Consider the following 27,015-nt stretch of genomic DNA (forward strand, 5'->3'; position numbering starts at 1 on the left):
GGCACCTTTTCCAGAGACATGGACATTTTTTTATGGCTCTGAACCACTTTTACCCCTCATGGTGTCTTCCTCGTCCTCCTTAAAGCCCCTTAGCTCCTGCCAAGGTTTCAAGTGACAACCATTCTGTCGCTCTCCTCCTTTCTTGTTCTACTCAGGGGAGGATGGTGCTGGCAGGAGGAGGGGTAGAGAGAGCTGATAAAAAGGGATGAAGAGACATGCAGGCAGTTCCACCGGGAAGCAGAGAGGAAGACGCTTTCAGAGGAATCCCTGTAAACAGACATGCCTGAGCCCCAGAAGCCAGGTAAGATGGCCCGTTCTGAAGGAATAGAGCAACAGAGTCAATCATCAGAAGGAGGAAGCTGCTGCTTCAGTGTAAATGTTAAAATATGGGAAATAAAAGCAGCCCTAAAATGTTTGTACTGTGGGATAAAAGACGTTATTATTCTTTCTGAAGACAAAACATCTTTACCAAATGGTACTTTTTGTTAATTAGTCGGAAACACCAGAGAAAAGGAAAGTTACACAGGTTACATAGTGGAAGGGAATCATTCTATGCATATATATATATATATATATATATATATATATATATATATATATATATATATTACACATACAATGAAATTGGGTGATTTCAGTTGTATTTTTGACTTAGTGCAGCTTTTAACTCGCACCTCCTTTAGCCGCTCCTCATTCCAGTTTGCTGCTCCCAACGATTGGAATGAGCTGCAAAACCACTGACGCTCGCCACCTACATTCCATTATTAACCTTCAATAATTAATTGCTATCAATAGTTTCTGATCAATGTGCTTCTGAGTTCTTAAAGACTGTTTTAAATCTGTTTTGATTGTTTGTACATGTTTAATATGAGAACAGTCCGTTGTCTTCATTTCCAATAGTTTTATTCTATTTTTATCTTGTATGTTTTTATCTTATCTGTTTTTCTTTGAGGTAAAGCTAACTATGTGTCTGTTGCTGCTGCTGCCTCTTCAGATCGTCGTTGTAAATGAGAATGAGTTCTCAGTCGACACATCTGGTTAAATTAAGGTTAAACAAAATAAATAAATAAATTAATGTAGTTAGACTTACTAAAAACATGGCAAAATCACAAAATGCAAATATTTATTGTGATGTTTTATGAGTTTAGTAGTAGATGTGATGGGTTTTACAGAACTAATGTTTGTTGGAGAGGGACTCGATGAACCTGAGAATATTAACTTTTTACTTTCCTTAACATAGAATGTGCTACTACTAGTTCATCTGTGGAATTATTTATAGATTCACTCAGATAAAGACAAAGTTTATCTGTTACAAAATAGAGTATAAGAAATTGCAATTGTACAACGTGTGTGTGTGTGTGTGTTTAAGTGGACAAATTTTGACTTTGAACCTGTGATGTGTGGACATTGTCACATTGAGGGGACATTTTGCTGGTCCACACAATGTTACCAACTGTGCTAACACCTAGTTTGGACGTCCTACAGAAGTGGTCCGGACTGACAGACTCAACATAGACATGATCCATGTGATGTTGACTGTTTGCAGAGTAATCACCCTAAAACTTCGGTTTAGAGAAATGGTGTGAATCAGCTTTTAGTTTAGGTTAGGGTAAGGAATAGAACCACATTTGTTAAGGTTAGGGTTAGAGCATGGACGTCATTTGGGGTGGGTGGTGGGGGGTGGGGGGTGGGTGGGGGGTGGACGACAGGGGGGACATGTGTCCCCCCCCCCCCCCCCCCCCCCACACACACACACACTTTTTCCAAAGTCAAGTTTTGACCCCTGCACTTTTTACCATCCAAAAACACGCTATATGAAATTGAAACTGGTTGAAGCCTGTTTCCCATTAGAGCATACTGTAAAGATACCCGCCCCCCCCACACACACACACACTCACACACACTTCTAAAGTGAAAATTGCGTCCATGGGTTAGAGTATGGGTAAGGCAAAGTGGAGTCACTAAAAATGAATGGAAGTTAATTGAGGTCCACACAAGGATATAAATGCAAGTGTGTGTGTGTGTGTGTGTGTGTGTGTGTGTGTCTGCTCTGTCTTCTCGATCCCCAGTGAGTCGTGGAGGATGACTGCTTATACTGAGCCAGGATCCTCTGGAGGTTTCTTCCTGTTAAAAGGGAGTTTTCTTCTCCACTGTCGCTACATGCTTGCCTAGTATGAGGATTGCTATAAAGTCACTGACACCAGTCAGTGACTTGATGCAGTCTGCTGGGTTCCTCATATAGGAAACTTTACTGATTGGCTTAATGAACTGATCTGTATTGGAATGTTTATTGTGTGAAGTGCCTTGAGATGACTCTTGTCATGATCTGGCGCTATATAAATAAACTTGAATTGAATTTAACTCAACTGAGAATGAAGTGGGAATGGTGACTGGGCAAAAATCTGTGAGGTTTCCCAATAAAAGGAATATTTATTAATTTTTATATAAATTTTTTAAAATGATTATTCTATTCATTTTCATCAGACGGTGCAGGAAGAAACGTAGCTGAGTAAATCTATGCTCATTGGAAGTAATCTAAAAAGAAGCACTTCCCTCAGCACTGATTCCCTTGCACCACAAACTGCACGCGCATGATTCCTGTAATGCAATCCTTTAAATGCACGAGCCCCGACATTCAACAGCCTCTTTACCGAGACATTAACCGACCACAACGTGGCGCTTCGTCACATTAAGCTGTACAGGCTGTAATGTTTCTATCAATCAGAGACACTGAACTGTGCTCTGCTGCCTTTGTCAACAGCAACCTCAAAATATAAATCATCTGACGGCTTAAGGCACGAGAAATGAAAACATGAATGAGCGAAGCGGGAAAAGAAGGGCAGGAGGAGGTGGCAGATGAAAGCAGAAAGATGATTTGTTGGCGAGCACCTCTGTCTAGTCAGGATCACATCTCTGCACCTCGGACACATAACCTGTCTGACCCTGATGACCTCACCCTGACAATCTGAAGGATGTTCACCAAACCCCTTGTAGCATTTGACAAAGCTAAATCTCTAATCTTTTGTGAATTTCCAAGTTCTTGAGTTTGATTTCCTTCACAAAACCAAAAAAGGTATTTTCCTGCAAACCAGCAGTCTATGTTTAGAAATGAATGTTATTGAGACGTGATGAAATGCGGTAGATTTGATATGTCCTTCTTTCAGAGGAGCTTAGAGCCTTTCCATTTTTATTCCTCCATCACACAGTAACTCCATCTCTCCCTTTTATTATATCTTCCCAATGCAGCCTCCTGACATCACACATATTAGATTCCTAACACCACATTATCAGGCTCTTCTTTTCCTCCGCATCCACTCATCCCAAATTGCTGCCCCCGTCTTGAACTTGATCACACTGTCTTAGCCTTGAAGCCCCTCTGGCCCTGTCCGTCAGCTGGTTACAGCTCATGTGACCCCTCATGGTGGCAGTGGCGTCTTGTATTCTTACAGTAAAGGCTGTCAGAGAACGACTGGAGCACGAATTCCAATAAACAGCCACAAAAATAGTTCTAAGTGTGAGAGAGATGGCCCTGAGGATCCAAGAAAGAGGAGGAGGAGGATGGGATGCTTGGCTGGACCAAAAGAAGGAAGGATACATGCAGAAAAATCTGCAAAAAATGGATCCTTATTTTGTTCAAAAACTGAGATATTTCACTGCAAAAATAGTAATACCTTTGGCAAGGTCTGCAGGATACACCGAACACCCCTCAGTGTTTTAGAATGAGACAGATCTGGATCCACTTTCAGTCAGACTTTACCTAAGATTTAACCAGCGAGGATGAAAGATCATATTTTCTCACATAAAATATCAAAACTAATCAACATTAAATGATCTGTGAGATGTTATATTCTGAAGCCCGTCTTCATATGACTTTCCCAAGACGGAAAATTAAACAAGCAGATCAGTGACCACCTAGAAATCAAAGATAGTGCAAAACAGTACCATTGAGGTCAGAACTCTAAAATGTCTGAAGTGGCTGGAGACAGTTTGCACAATCTGGCTCTCAGAGGCAGAAGGACAAGTGCTCCAGACTGTGGACAGGGATCACAATAGAAACGAGGGTTTCTGTGACTCTTCACACGGAGCAGGGACTTTATGTAAACTCAGCCGCTGTGGAAGAAGTCTAGCTCAAAGAAAGTGGAGAGGTGATGCTAAGGCAATGCATGAGTGCAAACTGTGCAGTGGAATTTGACATTTATAGATGAACGACTAAAAAAGGCTGACACGATGACTCGCAGTCTCAGCAGGTTTGGCAGAGGAGGATTAATTCAACTTGATTATGATCCAAAGCTTTCATGCAAAGTAAGACAAGAGTTTCAGAAGACGATAGAACTGATTACCTAACCCAGTCACTTAAAGCAGGTCAAAAAAAAAAGCTGCAGAAAAAAGTTGCCTGAAGGACGACAAAACATCTGAGTGAAACCAGCAGCAACACGGGAGGTGTCGTGGAGGATTGAATCTCCAAACACAGAAAAAGCCTTACATGAGTACAAGGTGTTTCAAAGTACAAGCTTGTAGACGTTTTCTTGTCCTTTTAGGAAAATATGACCTTTTGACACTTTATAACCACATATTCAAAATTTAAATCTACAACTGTGGCAGAGGAGGTAAGTGCCTGCCCCATAACCAGAGGCTTGCAGGTTCAAGCCGTGTGTTTGGTTGGGGTTATATGAACTAGTCACTAGTCGACTTCACGGCTCTGTAGTGACTTTTTATGCCCGTCATCGACTAGTCGCTGTCACGTGATAATGACTGACAAGATGCAGTCCTCGGAAAAGACAGCAGGTGATGAGCCCCTGCGTCGGGAGGCGGAGGCGACGCGCTGTGCCAGAGCGTCGGTACTGACACCGGCGGTAAAACGGACATTTAACCAAACTGTGACCTTTTCCCTCTTGCAATTTTACCTTCCCCTCACCCCCATCCTAATCTTAACCAGTTTGCGCATGCAAAGCTCTGATTGTTGACGCGTTCTCCAGACATCTGCGTCCTGAGCACCGCCAAATCAGGTGTCACCACCTCAAAAACAAATTAAACATGCAATCGTTCATGTCGGCTCATTTCCTTTCATGTTTTCTGTCTGTCATTTGTGCCTGATGCGTTTCGCTGCTGCGGAGCGAGGCACATCATCTGTTTTGTTCTCCGGTGACCCCCCCCCCCAGAATTCCACTATCTCCGCTCCGCTCCAGCACGAACTCCGCAGCAAAAACGGTCCTGTTGTAGTTGGCCGGCGAGCAGCGAGCACTCCGCTGTTTTTGCGGTCGGTGGATCTTTTAGAACTGCAGTTCAAAGGTAACTCATGAGGTGAATATAAATGAACCCAGGTAGCAGTTTTTCTATAGGACTGAGAGGAGATGCAGGAAGATAATAAACAGACAGGACAGAAAAATAGTCAAATAAAAACAAGTTAGTTTTTGTACCTGCTGGTTGCAACAAACAGACACCATTGAAGGAAATCAGAAGTGAGGAACAGAAAATGAAATAATTATTTTAATGTTTAGAGCAGCAGGAACTCTGAGAGGCTGCAGGCGCATCAGTGAGTTTACGGCCGCTGCGCAGGGGGAGGGGGGAGAGGGCTGAAGTAGGATGCAGAAACTACTGTTGTTAAAAGAAATGTGCTTAACTTTGAAAATGTGGGCGCAATTTTAATTGTCAAAAACTCCAGCGAACCTACCGACCCCCCCCCCCCCCCCCCTCCGTGCCTCTTCAGGTGTATGACGTCATCAACGACTAGTCAAAGTCGACTCGATTTTCATTACTTGACTGTCGACTTTAAAAAAAATTAAGTCATGCAACCCCTAGTGTTTGGGAGTCGTGTCCTTGGGCAAGACACTTAACCCTCTGGGGGCACCTGTGCTCTGCAGCCTTGCCCCTGTCAGTGAGTCCCAGGGCAGCTGTGGCAACATTGTAGTTTATCACCACCAGTGTATGGATGACTTTGTGTGGGTAGATGTGTTGTAAAGCACCTTGGGGGATTGTAGAAACCTAGAAAGTGCAATATCAACCACACATTAGCAACTAGGGTTAGTGGTACCAGTTAACACAACATACGTGTAGGGAGACCATACAGAACAAGCAGCAAACTCCAACTCCTAAATACTCTTAAATACGACTTCTGTTTACTCTTCAAACAAAATGATTTGAAGATGAAAGCTTTGCATTCTGTTACACTAACCTAACCCCAAGTGTACCATTAATGCTCATAATGTTGCCATACAGATGTCAGTCCCAGAGCAGGTGTTTGTGGGAGTAACTAGCCAGATGCAGAGTTGGTGAAATTTCTCGTACCCATTACCTTTAAAGAGTAGGTTAACTGAGAAACCATTTTTTACTTATTATTTTTGAAAGTGATTGTTCACTCTGAGTTTTAAGCTTGGTTTATGCTTGACGCATTCACTTTCCGCGCGGTGATGCGGCTCGCGGATGGAACGTGCTTCACAACTCGCAGCGTTTATGGTTCGTGCGGCTCGTCTCTGCGGTGAGCCAATATTCTCCCAAACTGAACGGGACAGCATGGAGCTCTACGGCATGCATTCAACACTACACCATAGCAGAAGTAGAAATTACTGTTTACAACATGGCATTCAAGCATTTTTTAACGGCGTCCTCGTCTTTTCCGACAGTGCGAGCTATTTCTCTCCAAGGATTATTAACAACATGTTGATCACGGTGATCTCTGAGAGCTGAATCATACAAATGTCTGTATTTTCGAACCTCTGCCATACTAGTTCTTGTCAGTCCGCCATGTTTTTCCGCGTCCGTCCGTCCGCGTGGTTAGAAATTTTCCGAGGTGAGTGTTGCGGAAATCTTGGGCCGTGCGGAGGTGGAGAGGCGTGGTTGTTAAAATGACGCAAAATGACGCAACTTTTCCACGCGGAGCCGTGCAGACCTCGCGGACGCGTCAAGCATAAACCAACCTTAACATGCAGGATGAACGTGAAAATAGTATTCTACCCCTATTTCCTGCATTAGCGTCTGATGGAAAATAGACAAAAAATGCTCAGATTAGGAAAGCCTGACAGATCTACGTCACACAGTCACTTAACATTCATGGACTCACCTACCTTGACTCTTGACAGGGAAGGCTATTGGTGGTTCCAGGAAACAGCAGAAAACGTCTCAGCTAGTAGAAGCTAACGTTAGCATTAGCAACTCCACCACACAGCAGAACTCCTTCAGGCTTGTGTTATTAGTGGAGATAAAACATCAACATTGCAGAGCAGAGTCAGTGCCGTGTTGCTTTTAGCCAATCAGGTGAGATGTCTGAATATCAGGAGTTAAACCCCACACACTTTCTCCTCCAGCTGTATTCTACATCCTCAAGTACGTGCAGTGTTGGGCAAGTTACTTCAAAACTGTAATGCATTATTTATTACTTGTTACCCTCATTTTAAAGTAATTAATTACATTACAATATTACTGATTTCGAAATGTAAGGCATTACACCACTTTTGCATTACTTTAAGTTACTTTCACCAAAACAACTTCAATATGAATCTGGTAATCTGACGCTCAGTGAGCTCATGACATATATGTGGAAAGTGATGTGGTGTCTGAGCTAGGATTGCTGTTAAAAACAGTCGGATATAATAACAGTGCTTTAAAATGATTGTTTATTAAATAAAAGCAACAACAATCTGTACTCTCAGCACGCTGCCATCTTATATTAACTGAGCAGGGAGTGAGGTGGTGGGGGCTCCAAGCCTATATTTGCCTTGGTCCCCAAATGCCTTGTACGGCCCTGGATGTGGGACTGACTTCTGGGGTGATCTGATTCTATCACTAGTATAAATATTAAATGCTTATGTATGTTATTGCTTTTCACTGGTAAAAATGTGTATTGGGGATAAATCTACCTACTTTTTTCTTTTCAAGAACTTTGTTTTGCTTTCTTGATTTTATGTGAATAATATCCTGCCCTTTCTCTCTAACCTTCCTGCATGCTGCATGTTTTCTCCGTCTTCTAGAAAAACTGTAAACTAGATTTCCTAGTTTCTAACTAATCAGCCAAAGGGATCTACCGAACACAAAAATAAATAAATAAAAGCTTCGCGCTGCGCTCCAGCAGCAATGAGTTGAAATCACCGGCGCACAGATTACGAACTCAGCTAAAAATTACATGAAGTACCAGAGAATATGGGCCGATATAAACGATCGCAAACGAATTACTTTGTTTTGGTGGAGCGATTTTGTGAATATAACAGCGGCCGCACGCAGGACGCAGCTGGAGTATTTGAGCCATTACCGCTGCGTCCTCTCTGCTCATAGAATGCCCGCAAAGCTGAGTCCATAAATGACGTCATATATGTGGATACTGGATCTTTTTTCAGGCTTCCCGCAATTTGAATTTTTAGGAAACCCGCATCTTGATTCTGGGTTTAAAAATGCATTGTAATTACCACGTTACTGACAATTGTACCGAGTAAATATTACCATTTTCTGTCCCTGTAATGCCTTATGTAACCGGATTACAGGATACAATAAGATAATTAAAAGAAAAAATAAACAAATGGGCCAATAATTAGGTTCGGGGAGAATTGGAGGTTGTTTAAGAATGACTGGAGTCACGGGTATAGCATGAAACGGTTTATATACTAAATTTTAATAAAAATGGGAAATATAACACATAAAGATAACACACAAAAACAGATGAAAACAATCGACAATAGTAAAATGGTCGGTATGAGATTTGATCATATGAGTCACAAGTCAGCCGGCGTCAAGTCAAATCCCCACGCTTGGGGTGAAAGTCAGAGTCCGGTGGTGCGATTTTTTCCTACCACACCGTTGAGATTGTTCACAGAAGAGAGCAGTCTGCTCTTCAGTTACTTGAGATGTCCTGGTTCGTTCAGTGGTTAAGGCTCGCCATCTCCCTCGTCAGGAAGAAATCCAGTTCTCGTTCCAAGTGAGTGATCATAGGAGTCGGGATCAAACCCAAGGAAAAAAAAAAACCCAGCCTGTAAACAACAGGACTGTTAGCGAGTTGGCATCGACCCTTCTCGTCACATCACAGCATAAAGTCTTACAGACTTAAACAAATGCTTCACTCTATTGGCATAGCCAATCATGTTTGGGTTCACAGTTCAACTAACATAACATCAATTTGATTGTCTATTAAAATAATTCTCAGTAGCTCTGGAAATATAATTACGTATGACAACAATTGTTCAGCTCAATAGGCTCAGTTAGATTCTATTACTCTACACTATTCAACAAGAAATACATTCATGACAACAAGGATACATTTAGTTGTGTTTCTATACAGCATTGTGACACCTTGTATATCTGTAACACAATAAATAAATAAATAAATAAATAAATAAATAAATAAATAAATAAAATGTTCTATAACAAAATTCAACAAAATATAAATTCTGGTCCTTTGGTCCACCTTTGTAAAATAATTCCTCCCTAATCAGTTAGCTTTTATTTATTTTTATTTATCTATTTTTTTTTTATTATTAAATGTTTGGTTAAGGGACGCATTGCTAATTCTATGGCGTTAGCTATAACGCCCCTGAGGACCTTGTACATCTAGGCCGTACCACCATTAACTGGCGGTTTGAGCCGTTAACTCCTGGGAATCCCATATGCCCTACCGCCGTTAACTGGCGGTTTGAGCCGTTAACTCCTATATGCCCTACCACCGTTAACTGGTAGTTTGAGATGTTAACTCCTGGGATCTAACGTCTAGCAGCCCACTGCTGTCACCTCGGTTGCTGTAATTAGCTTTTTGAATTTAATAATTTACTGAATTTAATCTCATTCACTCACCAACGCGCTCCAACGGTTCCCTCCTACAGAGGATTGGTTCACTCTGTCGTCTCCACACAAATCTATAAGAATGGAATTAATTTGATAAGCTATTTAAGTTTCCTTTTTTTTTTTAAGTTGCATCGTTAGCTTTTTCTCTTCTTTTTTCTTTACTCACCGCGTTGGTTCCAAGTTCCTAGCTCTTATTAGAAGGAGTCAAGTCCGCCTCTCCCTCTATCTATGCGGCACCCAAATCAGGGTTCTTCACGGCCTCGACCGTTGTTTTTTTTTCTCTCTCTCTCTCTCTCTAACCGCTCAGTCTTTGTTTTCTGTATCTGCGTGCTGCACAGCCGTTTGTCTCTCCTCTCGCTCAGCTGCGTCGCAGGGTTTTATTTCGCGGAGGCGGGACTTATTTCTCTCAGCCAATGAAATTTCAGATTCCCACCTGGACCAATAGTATACAGCTTTCCTCTTCTGTTTCTGTTAGTGATGTTCAAGATTCTTGTTTTAACCGATGTTTAATATTAAACTCGTTATTTTAGTTATTCACCCTTCCAATAATTCATTATGAAATTATCTATTAGTTAATTAGATATCTATTAATTAGTATTGTTAATTTCCTTAATTTATATTTTATATTTTATCTAAATTGAGGATGGATCATATTAGTAAGCCAATTAGTTAATACCTCATTAAGGTTCTAGCTTCTGGGTTACATCCTCCCCCATTAAATATCATGCACGTCCCTGTGCATTGTTTCTACGGGGTACACAACTTCTTGAGTAAGAGAGTCAATAAAAGCTTTATTAAGTCCTTGGAAAAGGGACCTAACTACGGTCACTAGTGGATTGCCCAATTGAGAGTAAGTTAGTCTTTGAGGAGGCTGACTACTTCGTTCAGATCTCCTGACATACATCTCTGGTTGCACAGTATCATGCTCATCCGTTTCGGTTTGATTCTCAACTGAGACAGGACGAAGTGAGCTCTCTGTTTCCGACAGAGCTGATGAGCTATTCTCTAAGACTTTGGTCTTTTCAGATGTATGTGTCTGATCGTGTATGATGGGTTCAAAACTTACATCACGTTGCTGCGACTTTAGGACACCATCCAATTGAGGTAGGTTTGTGTTAGTTTCATCCCCCGTTTCTACGTCAGGTAAGTATACTTCGTTTTTTTTCGTTTTTTCAGGTAAGTATGTTGCTGCTTCTTTCACTCTTTCAGGTAAGAATGTCGCAGTTTCACTCATTCTGTCAGGTAAGAATGTTTCGGTGTTGATGCCTTTGTCAAGTAAGGACAATTCAGCATTTTCATTACCAGCTAAGGTTGGTTCCTTGCGATCCCCTGTGTGTAAGGATAGTGTGTTTTGTTGTTGAATATTATTTACCGGTCCTGAATCTGCTATGAGTTCCCTATTTGGCAAGGTGACCGCTATTTGATAGGATGGTCGGTTTAGCACTTGTGGAAGATCAGAGTAATAAAACTCATCTACCTCTTCGTCAAGTGGCTCATCTGGGTCAGGTTCTAAGGCTGAACTCTGTCTTGTATGAGGTCTGCTAGGTTTCGTAACGCGTTCTGTTTCATTTTCTAATGAAGAGAGAAAACCACAAGGCAGTAAAAGATCTCTGTGGAGTGTTCTGTTGGGTCCTTCTCCGTTCTCTGGTTTTACAGTGTATACTGGCAAGTTTTCCATCTGTTTGAGAACTATATACACTGTTTGCTCCCATTTGTCTGCTAATTTATGCTTTTCTCTTAAGCGAAGATTTCGGACTAAAACACGATCTCCCACACCTAGTGTGGACTCACGAATGTTTCTGTCGAACCGTTCTTTGTTCTTCCTCGCTGTTTTTTGAGAGTTTTTTATGACAATGTCATAACTCTGTTCCAGATGACTCTTCAGTTCTTTAACATACTGAGAATGAGTTATAGAGGGCTTGTTCAAATGCGGTAACCCAAAGGCAATATCTATAGGCAACCGAGGCTGCCTACCGAACATTAGCTCGTAGGGAGAGTATCCCGTCACGTCATTTTTTGTACAATTGTACGAGTGAGTAAGTGGTTTTACAAAATCGCGCCAGTGATGTTTCTCAGTGGCTTGTAAAGTTCCCAACATGCTGAGTAATGTACGATTGTACCGTTCAACGGGGTTGCCACGAGGGTGATAAGGGCTCGTTCTGACTTTACGGATACCAAGTAAAGAACAAAGTTCCTTGATTGTACGTGATTCGAAATCCCGTCCCTGATCACTATGAAGACGCTCAGGAAACCCGTAGTGGACTAAAAAATGTTCCCACAGGTTCTTCGCGACGGTGGTGGCTTTCTGATCTTTGGTTGGGATGGACACTGCATACTTTGTAAAATGGTCTGTAATCACTAAGACATCTTTAGTGTTCTTACTGTCTGGTTCTATGGAGAGAAAATCCATGCAAACTAACTCCATAGGTCTGGTGGTGGTAATACTCACCATTGGAGCAGCTTTGTCAGGGAGGGCCTTCCGACGGATACATCTTTCGCAAGTTTTAACTTTGATTTCGATATCACTAGCCATTCTTGGCCAGTAAAAACGGGACCGAATGAGATCTGTCGTACGTTCAACCCCAAGATGCCCCATATCATCATGTAGGCTTTGCATGACTGTTGAACGTAATGAATCAGGCAAGACTAACTGCAATGATGTCTCTGGTCCTAATTGGCGTCTCCGGTACAGTAAATCATTTTGAAACTCAAACCGTTTCCACTCTCTCAAAAGGTTAAGAACCACCGGGGGTTCTGCAATAGTATCAGTTGGCGGTTTATTGTCAGTCATAAGCAGCTGAATGACTCGGCCAATGGTTGGATCTTTCCTCTGCAAGGAGACAAGGTCAGCATGGTTATACTTGGGCACAGCAAAGAAACTGTCACTATTGTCTTCCAACTGGAATAGGTCTGGAATGGCCGCTGCAGACATGGCAAGTGACTGAACTAAACCACAAGGAGAATCAGTCTCATCCAAGACCATGTGCTTTTGGCATGTTGCCTTCACTGCTTCGGCTTGAAGTTGAAGCTCGACTTCTTTGACAGAGGATAAAAGATGAGATCGGAACTCATCTAGTCGTTGGCATTCCTCAGTGAATTTTGAGTTGTCTTCAGGTTTATCATGCAGCCTCCTAGACAGGCCATCCGCGTCAACGTTCTGTGTACCTGCACGGTATCTGATGTCAAAATTATAGGTGGACAACACAGCTAGCCAACGATAGCTCGTTGCATCGAGTTTTGCCGTTGTTAAGAGGTAAGTTAACGGATTATTATCAGTAATGACAGTGAATGTGTTCCCATACAAATAGTCATGAAACTTATCTGTTATGGCCCACTTTAAGGCTAGAAACTCCAACTTGTGCGCAGGGTACCTAGTTTCACTAGAGCTTAAACCGCGACTTGCATAAGCGATTACCTGTGTGACACCGTTTTGCACTTGGTATAGCGCTGCACCGAGTCCGGTCGTACTAGCATCTGTGTGTACTAGATATGGGAGTTTTGCGTCAGCGTAGCCAAGAACTGGCGAAGTGGTAAGTTTTTCAATAATAGTTTGAAAGGACTTCTCACAGTCTTGGCTCCAACGATTCCCAAAGGGTTCTTTGGGGTTCAAGTACTTTGATCTACATGGTGGTGTTTTAAAGTTTTTCCGTTTGGGTGGATAACCAGCCGTGAGAGATGTTAGTGGCTTGACAATATTTGAGTAATCTTTAACGAAGCGTCGGTAATAACCGGTAAATCCTAAGAAAGATTGGAGTTCCTTCAAAGTCTGAGGCTTCGGCCATGTTTTGAGTGCTTCCACCTTATCTGGATCGGTTTTTATGCCATCTCGAGATACTATATGTCCAAGATAACGCACAGATGTCTGGAAAAAACGACACTTATCTGGTGATAGCTTGAGTCCGTATTCTCTAAGCCGTTCAAGAACGTGAGAAAGTCTGGTTTCGTGTTCTTCCAAGGAGTTGGAAAAGACGATCAAGTCGTCTAGGAAAACTAACACTTCCTTCAGATTAATGTCCTTCATACACTTTTCCATAACCCGTTGGAAAGTGCTTGGAGCATTTGTTATTCCTTGTGGCATACGGTTAAATTCATAAAACCCAAACGGGCAAACAAAAGCAGTTTTAGGTTTATCCTTTTCACACATCTCTATTTGATAGTAACCTGACTTGAGGTCCATCACAGAAAACCACTGTGATCCAGCGAGAGCAGAAAAGGACTCCTCCAAGTTAGGCAGGGCATATGCGTCGCGAATGGTTTGCAGATTAAGCTTTCTATAGTCTATACATAGACGTACCTCACCATTCTTTTTCCGAACTACCACTATTGGTGAGGCAAATGGAGACTCCGACTCTCTTATTATACCGGTTTCCAAGAGGGCTTCCAAATGTTTTCTCACAGCTTCATAATCATGTGGATGGATCGGCCGAGATTTCTGTTTGAATGGGGTCTCGTCTTTTAAGTTGATGTGATGTCTTATCTGTTGTGTATGACCAAAATCAAGATCGTGGTGCGAAAACACATCGGAGTAAGTGTTAAGTTTGTTGGTGATCCTCCCTTTCCATTCTTCGGACAAGGGCGAAGTACCGAAGTCAAAACTGAGAGGAGGGTTTGAAGGTGAAGTCTGTTGCTGCGAACTACACGCCGCAAGTACTTTCTGATCACTTTTGTCAGGTTCTGGATATGGCATAACACGATCGGCTTTAACTAACTCAGCGATCACACAGTTAGTGGGTAATGTGATGTCATGGTTAGTTTCGTTTCTTAGTACAACAGGTACTTTGTATGGACCATGTGAAGGTAAGGAAATGAGGCAACAGTCTACAATTATACCCCCTGGTAGAGAACCATTGGTGGGTTGTTCAATGAGTGCATAAGGCTCATGCTTGTTTTGGCTGGGTTGCATAAACCCTTCTAGTAACAGTTTTTTATTTGCAGGGAGAACTTCTTGGGTTCTCCCTCGAAGCTTCACCACACCAACTCGTCCATCTTTGCTTTGTTTTTTTCTGACTGCTAAGGCTTTTAGCACGTGTTGGTACCCATAAGAGAGTGCCTTGGAATCAGGTAAGTTATTGGCAGACAATTGCTCATACAAAGGATCGAGTGTGTTTGTGCCAATGAGTAGTGGTGTATCAGAGTTTGAGCTTATATCCGGAACCACTAACGCAAGGGTAGGTAACTCAAGTCCAGACTGATCGAGCTCTTTTGGAAATGTGACACTTATCTCTATGTATCCTAAATAAGGAACTGCTTGACCGTTTGCGCCCTCGACTTCTAACAGATTACTGATGGGTTTAATTGAGAGGTCAGGTAAGTGTTCTTGGTAAAAAGAATTGGCAATGGTGGTTACCTGGGACCCTGAATCCAGTAAACAATTACATTCAACACTGTTAACTGAGACTGTAGCTGTGCATCGCCCACCCACTAATCTTTTGGGAAGTTTTGGCACTGAATGAGCATGAACTGGCTTGCAAAAAAGTCTCTCTGTCCTTTCCTTAGAGGGACTTGGTTCTACTTTAGCACCTATCTGTCCCACGATAGGAGCTTCTACCGGTTTAAAGGAGGAGACTGAGCAATTGGCTTTGACATCTCCCACTCGCGCTGCTTCTGTCTAAGAGCAAGTCTTTTAGTTGCAACTAGTGCTGGATTTGGCTCGTTGCTACAGCTAGAAGCTATGTGCCCATCTTCTCCGCACTTAAAACAGTATCCAGGCTTTGGTCTAGGCACCACTGCTGTTATCTGCTGAATCTGTTTGGGCTCATCTGGAATTTTAGTCCCCACACGGGGTTTTGACTCTTTTTGAGTTTTCTTTGCCTTTTTATCTGTGTTGTTAACCTTAAGCTGTGCAATTTGGCTCCTGAGCTCAGCGATTTGTTTGCGTAAGTCATCACAGTTATCATCTATTTCCAGTTCACAAGTGTTTTTACTCTGAGAGCATGTTGTTTGCACATTTGAATACACTCTAGTTCGTTGTGCCCCTAAGTGTTGTTTCATGCGTGCTGCTTTAGTAGCCTGTTTGTCTTCTTCAGTGCGCAGTTTGAGGAGAAGTGCTGTAAAATGAGGCGGGTTGTCTTTCTTTTGTTCGAGTTGCAGGTTTGAAATCAGCGAGCTGTCCCAACAGCCTCTGCAAAACTGCTTGAGCAGCTGCTGGTCGGCGTCACTGGAGGAAATTCCATTCCTCTGAATAACTAGGTTTAACAAGGTGTATAACCTCTGAAAGTAATCGGAAGGTTTTTCACCACTGTCCTGGTTTGTGTTTAAGAAGCGAGCAAAGAGCTCGTCGCCGTCTTCGACAGCTGCGTAAGCTGAATCGAGATGTTCAAGGTACGTTTCCGGGTCGGATTTTGGACTAAGAGCTTTAACGATGCTCGCTGCTGGGGCTGACAGACTCTCCACGATTCTTCGTACAATTTGGGACTTGGTGAGTGAAGGATCATTTATGCATAACACTACACTACTACGCCAAGTATCATAGTCAGTTTCAAAAGAAGGGTGTGGAACTCGCCCTGAGAACGGTTTTAGTCTGTATTGTGAAGTAGGCGGAGGGATAACCTCACTGCTTTTAACAATGTGTTCCACAATAACTCGCTGAACCTCAGGTGTGTTTAAAAGATTTGGTGGAATGCAAGGGTTTTGTTTTCCAGTCTCTGTAGGTGGACAATTGTCCTTTGAGTTGTTCATATAGTTAACTTCTGGTGTTAAAGGCAGGGAATATGTAACTTGGTCACTATGGAGCATTGGCTCTGGTTCAGTGACTGGTTCAGATGCATGGGTATCCCTTCCTAAAGATTCCCCAATTTTTGCCAGTTCCTCCATTAGAAGGTCTTTAAATGATTGATTGCTACGCGCAGCTATGTCCCTGAGCTCTGACAGATAGGCATCAGTGGCAGATGTGCTAGTTTCTAGACTGTACGCGCTGGCTAGGTCTTGAATATGAAAGAAAACATCTGGGTTCCTAGTACAAGGTTTGTCATAGGGTAAACATTGTTTCTTTAATTCCTTAACAGTGGCTTCATGTTGAAACTCCACAATAATCTGATCACAGTTTGGTAACTTAATGCGCCTGTTAACTAGTCCGAATCCTTCCATAAACCCAAAGACTTCGTTATCAAGGTCTGTATCAGTTAACCCACTGATTAAAACAGCATTTGAAACTTTGACCTTTTCTGTTTTCACAACTTCCATTTTAAAACACTCAAAAGTACCAATAATGCCAAAATGGCAAACCACTGTGACCTCCAGGCACTCTTATGATGTCAGTCAATGGTTAGCTAAGGTAACAACTCTACAATTCTCCTGGCTGGCTCGCCAAGTTTTATGTAACCGGATTACAGGATACAATAAGATAATTAAAAGAAAAAATAAACAAATGGGCCAATAATTAGGTTCGGGGAGAATTGGAGGTTGTTTAAGAATGACTGGAGTCACGGGTATAGCATGAAACGGTTTATATACTAAATTTTAATAAAAATGGGAAATATAACACATAAAGATAACACACAAAAACAGATGAAAACAATCGACAATAGTAAAATGGTCGGTATGAGATTTGATCATATGAGTCACAAGTCAGCCGGCGTCAAGTCAAATCCCCACGCTTGGGGTGAAAGTCAGAGTCCGGTGGTGCGATTTTTTCCTACCACACCGTTGAGATTGTTCACAGAAGAGAGCAGTCTGCTCTTCAGTTACTTGAGATGTCCTGGTTCGTTCAGTGGTTAAGGCTCGCCATCTCCCTCGTCAGGAAGAAATCCAGTTCTCGTTCCAAGTGAGTGATCATAGGAGTCGGGATCAAACCCAAGGAAAAAAAAAAACCCAGCCTGTAAACAACAGGACTGTTAGCGAGTTGGCATCGACCCTTCTCGTCACATCACAGCATAAAGTCTTACAGACTTAAACAAATGCTTCACTCTATTGGCATAGCCAATCATGTTTGGGTTCACAGTTCAACTAACATAACATCAATTTGATTGTCTATTAAAATAATTCTCAGTAGCTCTGGAAATATAATTACGTATGACAACAATTGTTCAGCTCAATAGGCTCAGTTAGATTCTATTACTCTACACTATTCAACAAGAAATACATTCATGACAACAAGGATACATTTAGTTGTGTTTCTATACAGCATTGTGACACCTTGTATATCTGTAACACAATAAATAAATAAATAAATAAATAAATAAATAAAATGTTCTATAACAAAATTCAACAAAATATAAATTCTGGTCCTTTGGTCCACCTTTGTAAAATAATTCCTCCCTAATCAGTTAGCTTTTATTTATTTTTATTTATCTATTTTTTTTTTTATTATTAAATGTTTGGTTAAGGGACGCATTGCTAATTCTATGGCGTTAGCTATAACGCCCCTGAGGACCTTGTACATCTAGGCCGTACCACCATTAACTGGCGGTTTGAGCCGTTAACTCCTGGGAATCCCATATGCCCTACCGCCGTTAACTGGCGGTTTGAGCCGTTAACTCCTATATGCCCTACCACCGTTAACTGGTAGTTTGAGATGTTAACTCCTGGGATCTAACGTCTAGCAGCCCACTGCTGTCACCTCGGTTGCTGTAATTAGCTTTTTGAATTTAATAATTTACTGAATTTAATCTCATTCACTCACCAACGCGCTCCAACGGTTCCCTCCTACAGAGGATTGGTTCACTCTGTCGTCTCCACACAAATCTATAAGAATGGAATTAATTTGATAAGCTATTTAAGTTTCCTTTTTTTTTTTAAGTTGCATCGTTAGCTTTTTCTCTTCTTTTTTCTTTACTCACCGCGTTGGTTCCAAGTTCCTAGCTCTTATTAGAAGGAGTCAAGTCCGCCTCTCCCTCTATCTATGCGGCACCCAAATCAGGGTTCTTCACGGCCTCGACCGTTGTTTTTTTTTCTCTCTCTCTCTCTCTCTAACCGCTCAGTCTTTGTTTTCTGTATCTGCGTGCTGCACAGCCGTTTGTCTCTCCTCTCGCTCAGCTGCGTCGCACGGTTTTATTTCGCGGAGGCGGGACTTATTTCTCTCAGCCAATGAAATTTCAGATTCCCACCTGGACCAATAGTATACAGCTTTCCTCTTCTGTTTCTGTTAGTGATGTTCAAGATTCTTGTTTTAACCGATGTTTAATATTAAACTCGTTATTTTAGTTATTCACCCTTCCAATAATTCATTATGAAATTATCTATTAGTTAATTAGATATCTATTAATTAGTATTGTTAATTTCCTTAATTTATATTTTATATTTTATCTAAATTGAGGATGGATCATATTAGTAAGCCAATTAGTTAATACCTCATTAAGGTTCTAGCTTCTGGGTTACACTTACATTACCACATTACAGCAAAAAGCAATGCATTACAGTAGTTAATTACTTTTGTACCGTGTTACTCCCAACACTGAGTACGTGCACCTGAACTTTTTTCCCCCAGAGAACGACACACAAGGCATTCATACCTAGAGACCACCGCAAATGTTTAAAAATGTGATTGAACTTGATCTTTAATATGTATATGTATGAAAAATCAACATAAGATGAGAAAATGATTGTAAAACTGGGTTTTAGCTCTGTTGACTGGCTAGAGGTGCGTGTTCACAACCAAGAGGCATTGCTTCCAGCCGTAAGCATTTAAGGTGCACTACATTTTTCCACTTCTAGACTGTAATGTCTGGGATAAAACTCCAGATTTCTTCTTTAAAGCTGAGTAGTTTCCCTAATTTAGGCAAAACATGCTGTTGCATAAATAAGACATTACAAATATTTTTACCAGCATGCTCATTTGCAGAGATTCATTGTTAATTATTTGTCACAAGCCAAACAACTGAGAGCAAATGAGTCTAATGCTGATAGATTCACATAGATGTGCTTAATTTAGATTTAGTGTGACATTTAGATGTCACACAGTGTTCTGAAGAAATCTGGTGATCAAAAGACCATCTTCTTGCTTTCTGCAGGACAGTTGTTGAGTGAAAGGTTAAACCCCCTCATTTAGGCTGGGTGGATGGAGGAAGCTAACATCACTCCCCCCGTGCCGAACTCCCTCAGACCCCAAAAACTGCCTGTATTTCAACAGGCTCAGTGTAGCATTACCTCATACCAAGGCCATCATCAAGTTCCCACAGGTATGCACCCACTGTGTGATGGATTACAGACAGATGCAGAGTCAGACTGCTGAGCCATGAAGTTCCACAAAGAGAAAACACAAAGTGACCTGATTTATTATTGAGAAGGAGTTTAAACACAGCCTGATCAGGGGATGCGCATCGAAAACTGATTTATTTTTCTGACTTCTGAGAGTTTGTGAGAGCCCTTGGTGTAATTGGAGAGCAGAATCCGAATGGGAATCAGAATCAGAAGGGTTTTATTGACATATAAGTGAAAATCACAACAGTAGGAAATTGCTGTGGTACTTGGTGCAAGGTGAAGAAACGATAAGCAAAATTAAAATTAAGAAATAAACACAATGAAATGATAATAATATGGGGAGGCAATAATTAGAGAAGCGGCTACTATTTATTTAACCTTCATTTATCCAGATGATAAATCCAGATTTGGACACATTCTACTATTATTGACAATTCAAAGGAAAAGTGTGGACTATGTAAAGCAAAAAAATATTTCAAGCAGGCTCTACAAATGTTCCTGTGTGATAATCTTAGCTTTTCTAAGTTATTTACCTGTAAAATATTTTACAGACAGAGTTTACTTTTGTTATTTAAAATGAGTTTTGTTGCACTCTTCTTAGTGTTGGATATTTAGAAGTTATTTAAAGGGATACTATGTAAGTCAGTGTTGGGACCGGTCAGAGCGGATCAGTTCAGGTGCAAAGACAACACAGGGTCTGCAGAGGGGAAGAAACGGTTTTAGTAGCGGGAGGTTCTGGTCCAAATGAAATGGAGCCTCCTGCCAGATGGGAGCGAGTCAAAGAGACTGTGTCCAGGGTGAGACGGGTCAGCTGTGATCCGAGCTGCACGTCTCATTGTCCTGGAGATGTACAGGACCTGTATAGAGGGGAGTTTGCAGCCAGTGACCATCAACTTCAGATTTTATCAATGCTGGAAGACAAAAGGAATAGACTAGAAAGTTAAATATTTGACAGCGTAAAGCTACAGTTTTTTTCATACAACAGCACCACCTAGAGGCTGTCATATGTAACACACCTTAAGCCATCATCACTTCTGTATTTACGTCCAAAAGCAAAGCTCTTGTTTGTGAATGTGCACATCTGTGTGGCCAACAGATCTAAAACACTGTTTTACAATTATTATTTGGACATTATGCTGTTTTTTCATACATACACTGTCTGGCCCCAAAAGAAGTTGCCACCAAAAAAAAAAAAAAAAAAAAAAAAAAACCAAACAAAAACAAAAGGTCCCACACTGTAATATTTTGTTGTTTGATTACGGCACACATTTGTTTTGATAAGCTTCTGCAATTACACCAGATTTATTTCCATCCAGTGTTGCATCAATTTTGTACCAAGATCTTGCACTGATGATGGTAGAGTCTGACCGCTGCACAAAGCCTTCTCCAGCCCTTTCCAAAGATTAAGATTTGGATAAGATATTAAGATCTGGACCCTGTGGTGGTCAATCCACGAGGAAAAAAATATATATATATATGTGTATATATATACTTGTATTTATACTGCATGCTTATACTTACTTGTCCACAAGAAATGTCCTCAACTCTGCATCTGTCTAGGTACATCCTCAAACGCTCAGTGATTCACCTCTGTACGCAGTGTTGTGCCCGAATGCGTTCATTGAACGATTGTTCGTGAATTAGTTCTTTTTTTTTTTGTGAACGTGAACTGAACTCGTTCGTATTTTGCCCTGATTTTGCCTGACGAACGTAAAAGTGAGTGCGTTCGTGCTGGCGTGCGTGAACGGGTTTATGAATGGGTTCTTTCACTGTTCTAGCTCCAGATCTCTAGATCTGGAGCTTTTCCGGAGCGCGCACACACGCACGCACGCACGCACGCACACACACACACACGTACACATAACACATTAAAAGACCACAGTAAACACTAGGCTTAGCTCAGATTGGACAGGTAATGAAAGACACGCCATCAAGGGAGCCATCCGCCTCAACAAGCAGCAGATCCATGGCAGCAGCCAAGACACCAATCCAGGGCGCCCTGGGAGGGAGGGTGGCAACCCCCACCACTACCTAGGCACTACCCTAGGAGTGCCCTAGCCGCCACCACCGACCACTGGTCCCGAGGCAGAGGGCTCCACAGAGGAAACACGGGAAGGATTAAAATATGTGACATGTAAAATAACAAGAGCTACTATGGAAAATATCTAAAATGTATGATGTAAAATATCAAGAATATATGTTTATAATATATATATCAAGAAATGAACGTAGTGCCTACATTACATCACAGTAAGGTATAGCTATCACTTTTACAGATTTCTAAAACATCCTACATAATTCCTGAAAGGGGGAAAACTCCAGATTGCAGATTTAAATTAAAAGCTGCCTTAACTGAGCACTGCTGATTCCTCATCTCTGAGCTTGAAGTGCATTTAGAAATTGTTTTCTCAACCAGCAAATATATTTATTTCCACAATGACCATTTACTCAAACACTCAGAAAAGTTTACAACGTCACAATAAAATCTGACCTTGAGTTTTACTCCTTCTTTAATCCACTTTTAACCCCATTATTGAACTCTTTCCCTTCTCCCCCCTCGTTCCAACATAAATCCTCACCCTCATGTGCCGCAGAGCGGAAAAGACATCAGCAGAGGAATCTATACAAGTCATAATTCTTATCGTCTCCATGTCGGTGTTAAATGCATCTGTTCCATCTCTCCACACGTCTAATTCCTCATGTCCTCGCCTACAACAGGTTAAATGCACGATCATTACACCAAAAACAGAAACCACTCTGCCTTTAATTCTTTTGCATAAAAACAGACCAATTTACCTTTTTTAGGGGAATAAATAATGAAACGGTGAAAGCATGCAACTTAGCAGCTTTTTGTAGAAATAACTAAAATATTAATAAAGAAATAAAAGCAAAGCTATCTTAAAATATATATATATATATGTATATATATATATATATATATATATATATATATATATATATATATATATATTTACATAAAGACGTGACATGACAAAATACATGAGGAACTGTTTGAATGGTTTTCATAAAAAGGTGAATTGTTACTGTAATCAACCAGAGGGAAGAACTAGGCTGAGATAGAAAACAAGGATGTACCTCAAATTGCAATAATCCAAACATTTAATTATCTTTAAATTAAGGAAATTCTCAAATTCTGTGAACTTTCTAACTTGTTTGCCCAAAGAAAAAGAAAAAAATTTAGTAGAAAACAAAGCAAATGAATAAATTAATAAATGAATAGTTGATTGTTTTCAGGTTTGGTTTTTTTCCTTGGTTCATTTCAGTTAGTTACATAGTTGGAAATTTCATCTTCCAAGTAGAAATAAATAGAAAGAGAAAGAAAGAAAGAAAGAAAACAGTCTTTTATATAGCGCCTCTCAAGATAAAAATCACAAGGTGCTTCACAAAAACAATTAAAAAAAAAATCTCAGTAAAGGCGGAATAGGTGGGGAGAGCAGAACAAGGAGAGGGTGATGAAGGTCACACCAAAACCAGCCTGAACAGGTGAGTTTTCAGCTTCTTTTTAAAGGAGATCACTGAGTCCACTGATCTCAAGCTCTGGGGGAGAGAGGTCCAGAGTCTGGGGGCCACAGCAGCAAATGATCTGTCACCTTTGGTCTTTAGCCTGGTGCTGCACAACCAGTAGGCTTTGATCACTGGACCTCAGGGACCTGCTGGGGGTGTAGGGACCAAGAAGATCACCAATGTAAGATGGTGCTTGTCCATGTAAGGCCCTATAGACCAGGTGTCTCATTTATCAAACATTGCGTAGAATCCTTACTAAAACCGTACTTAAGCTCAGCAAAAAAATGTACTTACGCCAAGGAGGTTTGTGATCTATCAAACATGGAGTACGCACAGCTGCACGCAATCTCCACTTCATAAATCGGAGACTAACGAGAATGTTTCTCAGCTGCATTTTAGTCACATCCCACCCTCACCACGCCCACTTACTGCCATAAATAGTCAATACAAAGTGCCTTGTGGATCTCATGCATATACATAAGCCGGCTGGTTGCAGCGCTCCGCCAAGGACGATGGCGACCGTAGATCAAGGCAGATCAAGGAAGCGCTATTTCACAGAAGCAGAAATTCAGGTACAGTAATCCCTCGTTTATCGCGGTAGATGCGTTCCAGACCTGGCCGCGATAGGTGAAAATCTGCGAAGTAGGGACTCCCAGCATGCCCCTCGCGGGGATTCCCTCCACGTCGCACCTACGTCACAAACCGCGGCTATAAACGGAAGTCGCCTTTCCAGCTCACCACTCAGTCATCATTTCTTCAGATTCATGATCAGAGTTTCCAACCTACCGATCAATCCAACGAACTATCAGCTCATAGTAAGTTATCTTACTTACTTCTGGAAAGCCCGGCATTTCCGTGTCACTTCGTTGACGCTCGAACGCTCGGGGTTTCCTAGATCAGCCGGCGTTTCACCGACGCTATCACTTCCGCGTCTGTGAAACCACGCTCCCTACAAGCTCAACTCCCGAATCCAGTCGACCAGTCTGACATACAGTACTATATTGAATTATCGTATGATCACATTCTCTTTTTGTGGGTAAAACTCAAGAAAAAATTTTTTTACTTGTTTTTTTTTAGTTTTATTACAAAAAGTGCATTTTATGATGAAATTGATGAAAAAAAAACAAGAATTTCTTGATATTTCGCATATAAAAATACTGCGAATCAGTGAAAAATACCACGAATCTGCGAATTCCCCCTGAAAAATGCTCCAAAAAAAATCCGCAAATCCGCGATGAACGAACCGCAAAGTAGCGAGGGATTACTGTACCTGTGGGTAAAGTGGAGAAATGAAAGGAAGTGCTTTTGCAAAACAAATAAGAGGAAATCCACGGAGTGGCACAGCGTTGCTGAAGCTGTCAATGCTGTGAGCTCTTCAGGGAGATCTGTGGCAGATATAAAAAAATGGTCTAATCAGGATTCAATCCCCAGACTATCGCGTCAGACCCGTGCCACAACCCGTGCACGCGCATTGGGTCCACAGCGCGCGTGTGAACGGGACTCGCGAGCGAAAATATACATGGCAGCGCGCGCGTGAACGGGACTCGCGAGCGAAAATATACATGGCGAGAGGTCATTTGTGCACTGAGAGGGAGCAAACTGTGTCTGTGAGCGCACAAGGATGTGTACAAGTGACAAACCTGCGTGCGCGCGTTGTCAACGAGCACACGGCAGAGGAAAACGTGCGCGCGCGGCAGCCTCTCTGCGCGCTCGGTTTCTGACTCCTGCTCGCTCGGCTGTAAGGGCTTTTGGCACTCTGGAGGCGTGGCCTGTGGCAGATCTTCTCTGTCCTCTGATTGGTTAGTTTACACCGCACTTTACCCTCTACCTATCTATATAAAAAAGTATGATAGTCATTAGTTGCTGGCATAGCTCAGCTGGTAGAGCGGGTGACTCTCGCCCCGGAGGATCCAGGTTCGAGTCCGGGCAAGGAAAATGCAGTAGATGTCATGTTATTTTTTCTTAATTCCAGGTATTTTACAGTTGTGACCGTTCAACTGTCATTAAACGTCCGAATGTTTGCTGGGCAGTGGTTTAAAAAGTGCACATAAGCTAGATGCTTTTAACCATATAAAATTACATTTTTTGTGATACTGGAAAAATACATACTGAAATAAAACTACTGATTGAAAACTTTATGACTGTGGTTGTACAATATATGACTCACTAATACACTGCAAACTCCCTTAGAGTGGGGCTTCCAGAGAGAGAGAGAGAGAGAGAGAGAGAGAGAGAGAGAGAGAGAGAGAGAGAGAGAGAGAGAGAGAGAGAGAGAGAGAGAGAGAGAGAGAGAGAGAGAGATAGAGAGAGAGAGAGAGAGAGAGAGAGAGAGAGAGAGAGAGAGAGAGAAGTTCTTGCCTCATTAATGAATTGTTAATTTTTTTCAGTATTTAATTGACAAATTATCCTTTCAAATAATTAATTGATGAGTTACATAATTGTCCATTTAGAATTGTTGAATGGACTGAGTCAAGTTTGGTGCACTTTATATATTTCAAAACATGTTTTTTTTTATTTTAATGATGCATATAACTAATTTAAATGTTAATTTAATGAAATATTTCTATTTTTTCATTACCTCACCCTTGTTTTGACAAAAACGGGACCTTGCTGGATAATATCATGGAGAAACTATTTGTTCACAGTACATGGCTCAGTGAGGATCTGTGTACCAAAGGAGGAGATACTCAGAAATCTGTCTGCAGATTGTTACAACCCAGACTGGAAGTGGTGGGCTGTAATAAGAAAGGAGACCAAACAGAGGAGTGGGGGTTCAACAACTGATTTATTTAACAAAAGTAAGGATTTACTAAAGCAAGTTAGTGAACAGAAAATGGCCAGTGAGGACTCTCCACCACACAGGAGAGACCCAGTGAAAGCAGAAAAACAGTAGGCTTTGTAGGCAGCACCACACCCTGAGCCCAGGTGCCCCCAAGGCTGCTTAACGAGCTGCCTACAACAGAAGAAAAACACAATTAAACACAAATGAAAACCCAATGAGACGGTGGGGGCATCACAACACGTTCAGGACTACCCAAACACCAGTAATTCTTGACTGCACTGATCTGAGGTGTCAATGGCCATATTCCCCTCTCTTCCAGAGTCATATATTTTCCTCAAGTTCAACTGCACTCTGAAGAGGCTCATTTGGATTGTGCCACATAGGCCAGTGACCTTTGTCTCAGCACTGTATGCTGGAACTATCAGCGACCAACCTGGGAATCTGGTGTGTTGAAAATGCTACAACTAGAGACGGTCATCATGGTAGACAGGGGTTTCTTCATTGATGACATTGTGCCCTGCAAAGTGTACAGGCCAGCTTTTCTTTCTGGCAAACCTCAAATGTCTGCATGTAAAGTTATAGAAACAGAAGCCATAACATCTCTGAGTGCATGTGGAGCGCTCCATTCATCTGGTCCAAGAACACAATTTTTGATTGTTATTCCCCTCCTTGCATTTGTAAACAATAGCTATATGCTGTGGTTTTTCTCCTTACCAACTTTTAAAATAGCCCACTAGTGAAGGCCTGGGCAAAGAAGCCTGATGTCTGAGAACCTCAACATATGTACGGCAACCACACTGTATATTTAC

General features: G+C 41.6%; 1 protein-coding gene across 1 annotated transcript in view; it reads left to right on the forward strand.

Moving 5' to 3' along the window:
- Nucleotides 1-200: 200 nt before the first annotated feature.
- The window catches only part of mybpc2a (myosin binding protein Ca), a 152,651-nt gene continuing 125,836 nt past the window's right edge, over nt 201-27,015 (forward strand). The window contains exon 1 of the mRNA XM_070551377.1: nt 201-301. Coding sequence (XP_070407478.1) covers nt 280-301 — 22 coding nt within the window. The 5' untranslated portion in view covers nt 201-279. The remainder of the gene's footprint in view (nt 302-27,015) is intronic.

This window comes from Nothobranchius furzeri, chromosome 5 (genome assembly GCF_043380555.1).
Source record: "Nothobranchius furzeri strain GRZ-AD chromosome 5, NfurGRZ-RIMD1, whole genome shotgun sequence".
Lineage (NCBI taxonomy): Eukaryota > Metazoa > Chordata > Actinopteri > Cyprinodontiformes > Nothobranchiidae > Nothobranchius > Nothobranchius furzeri.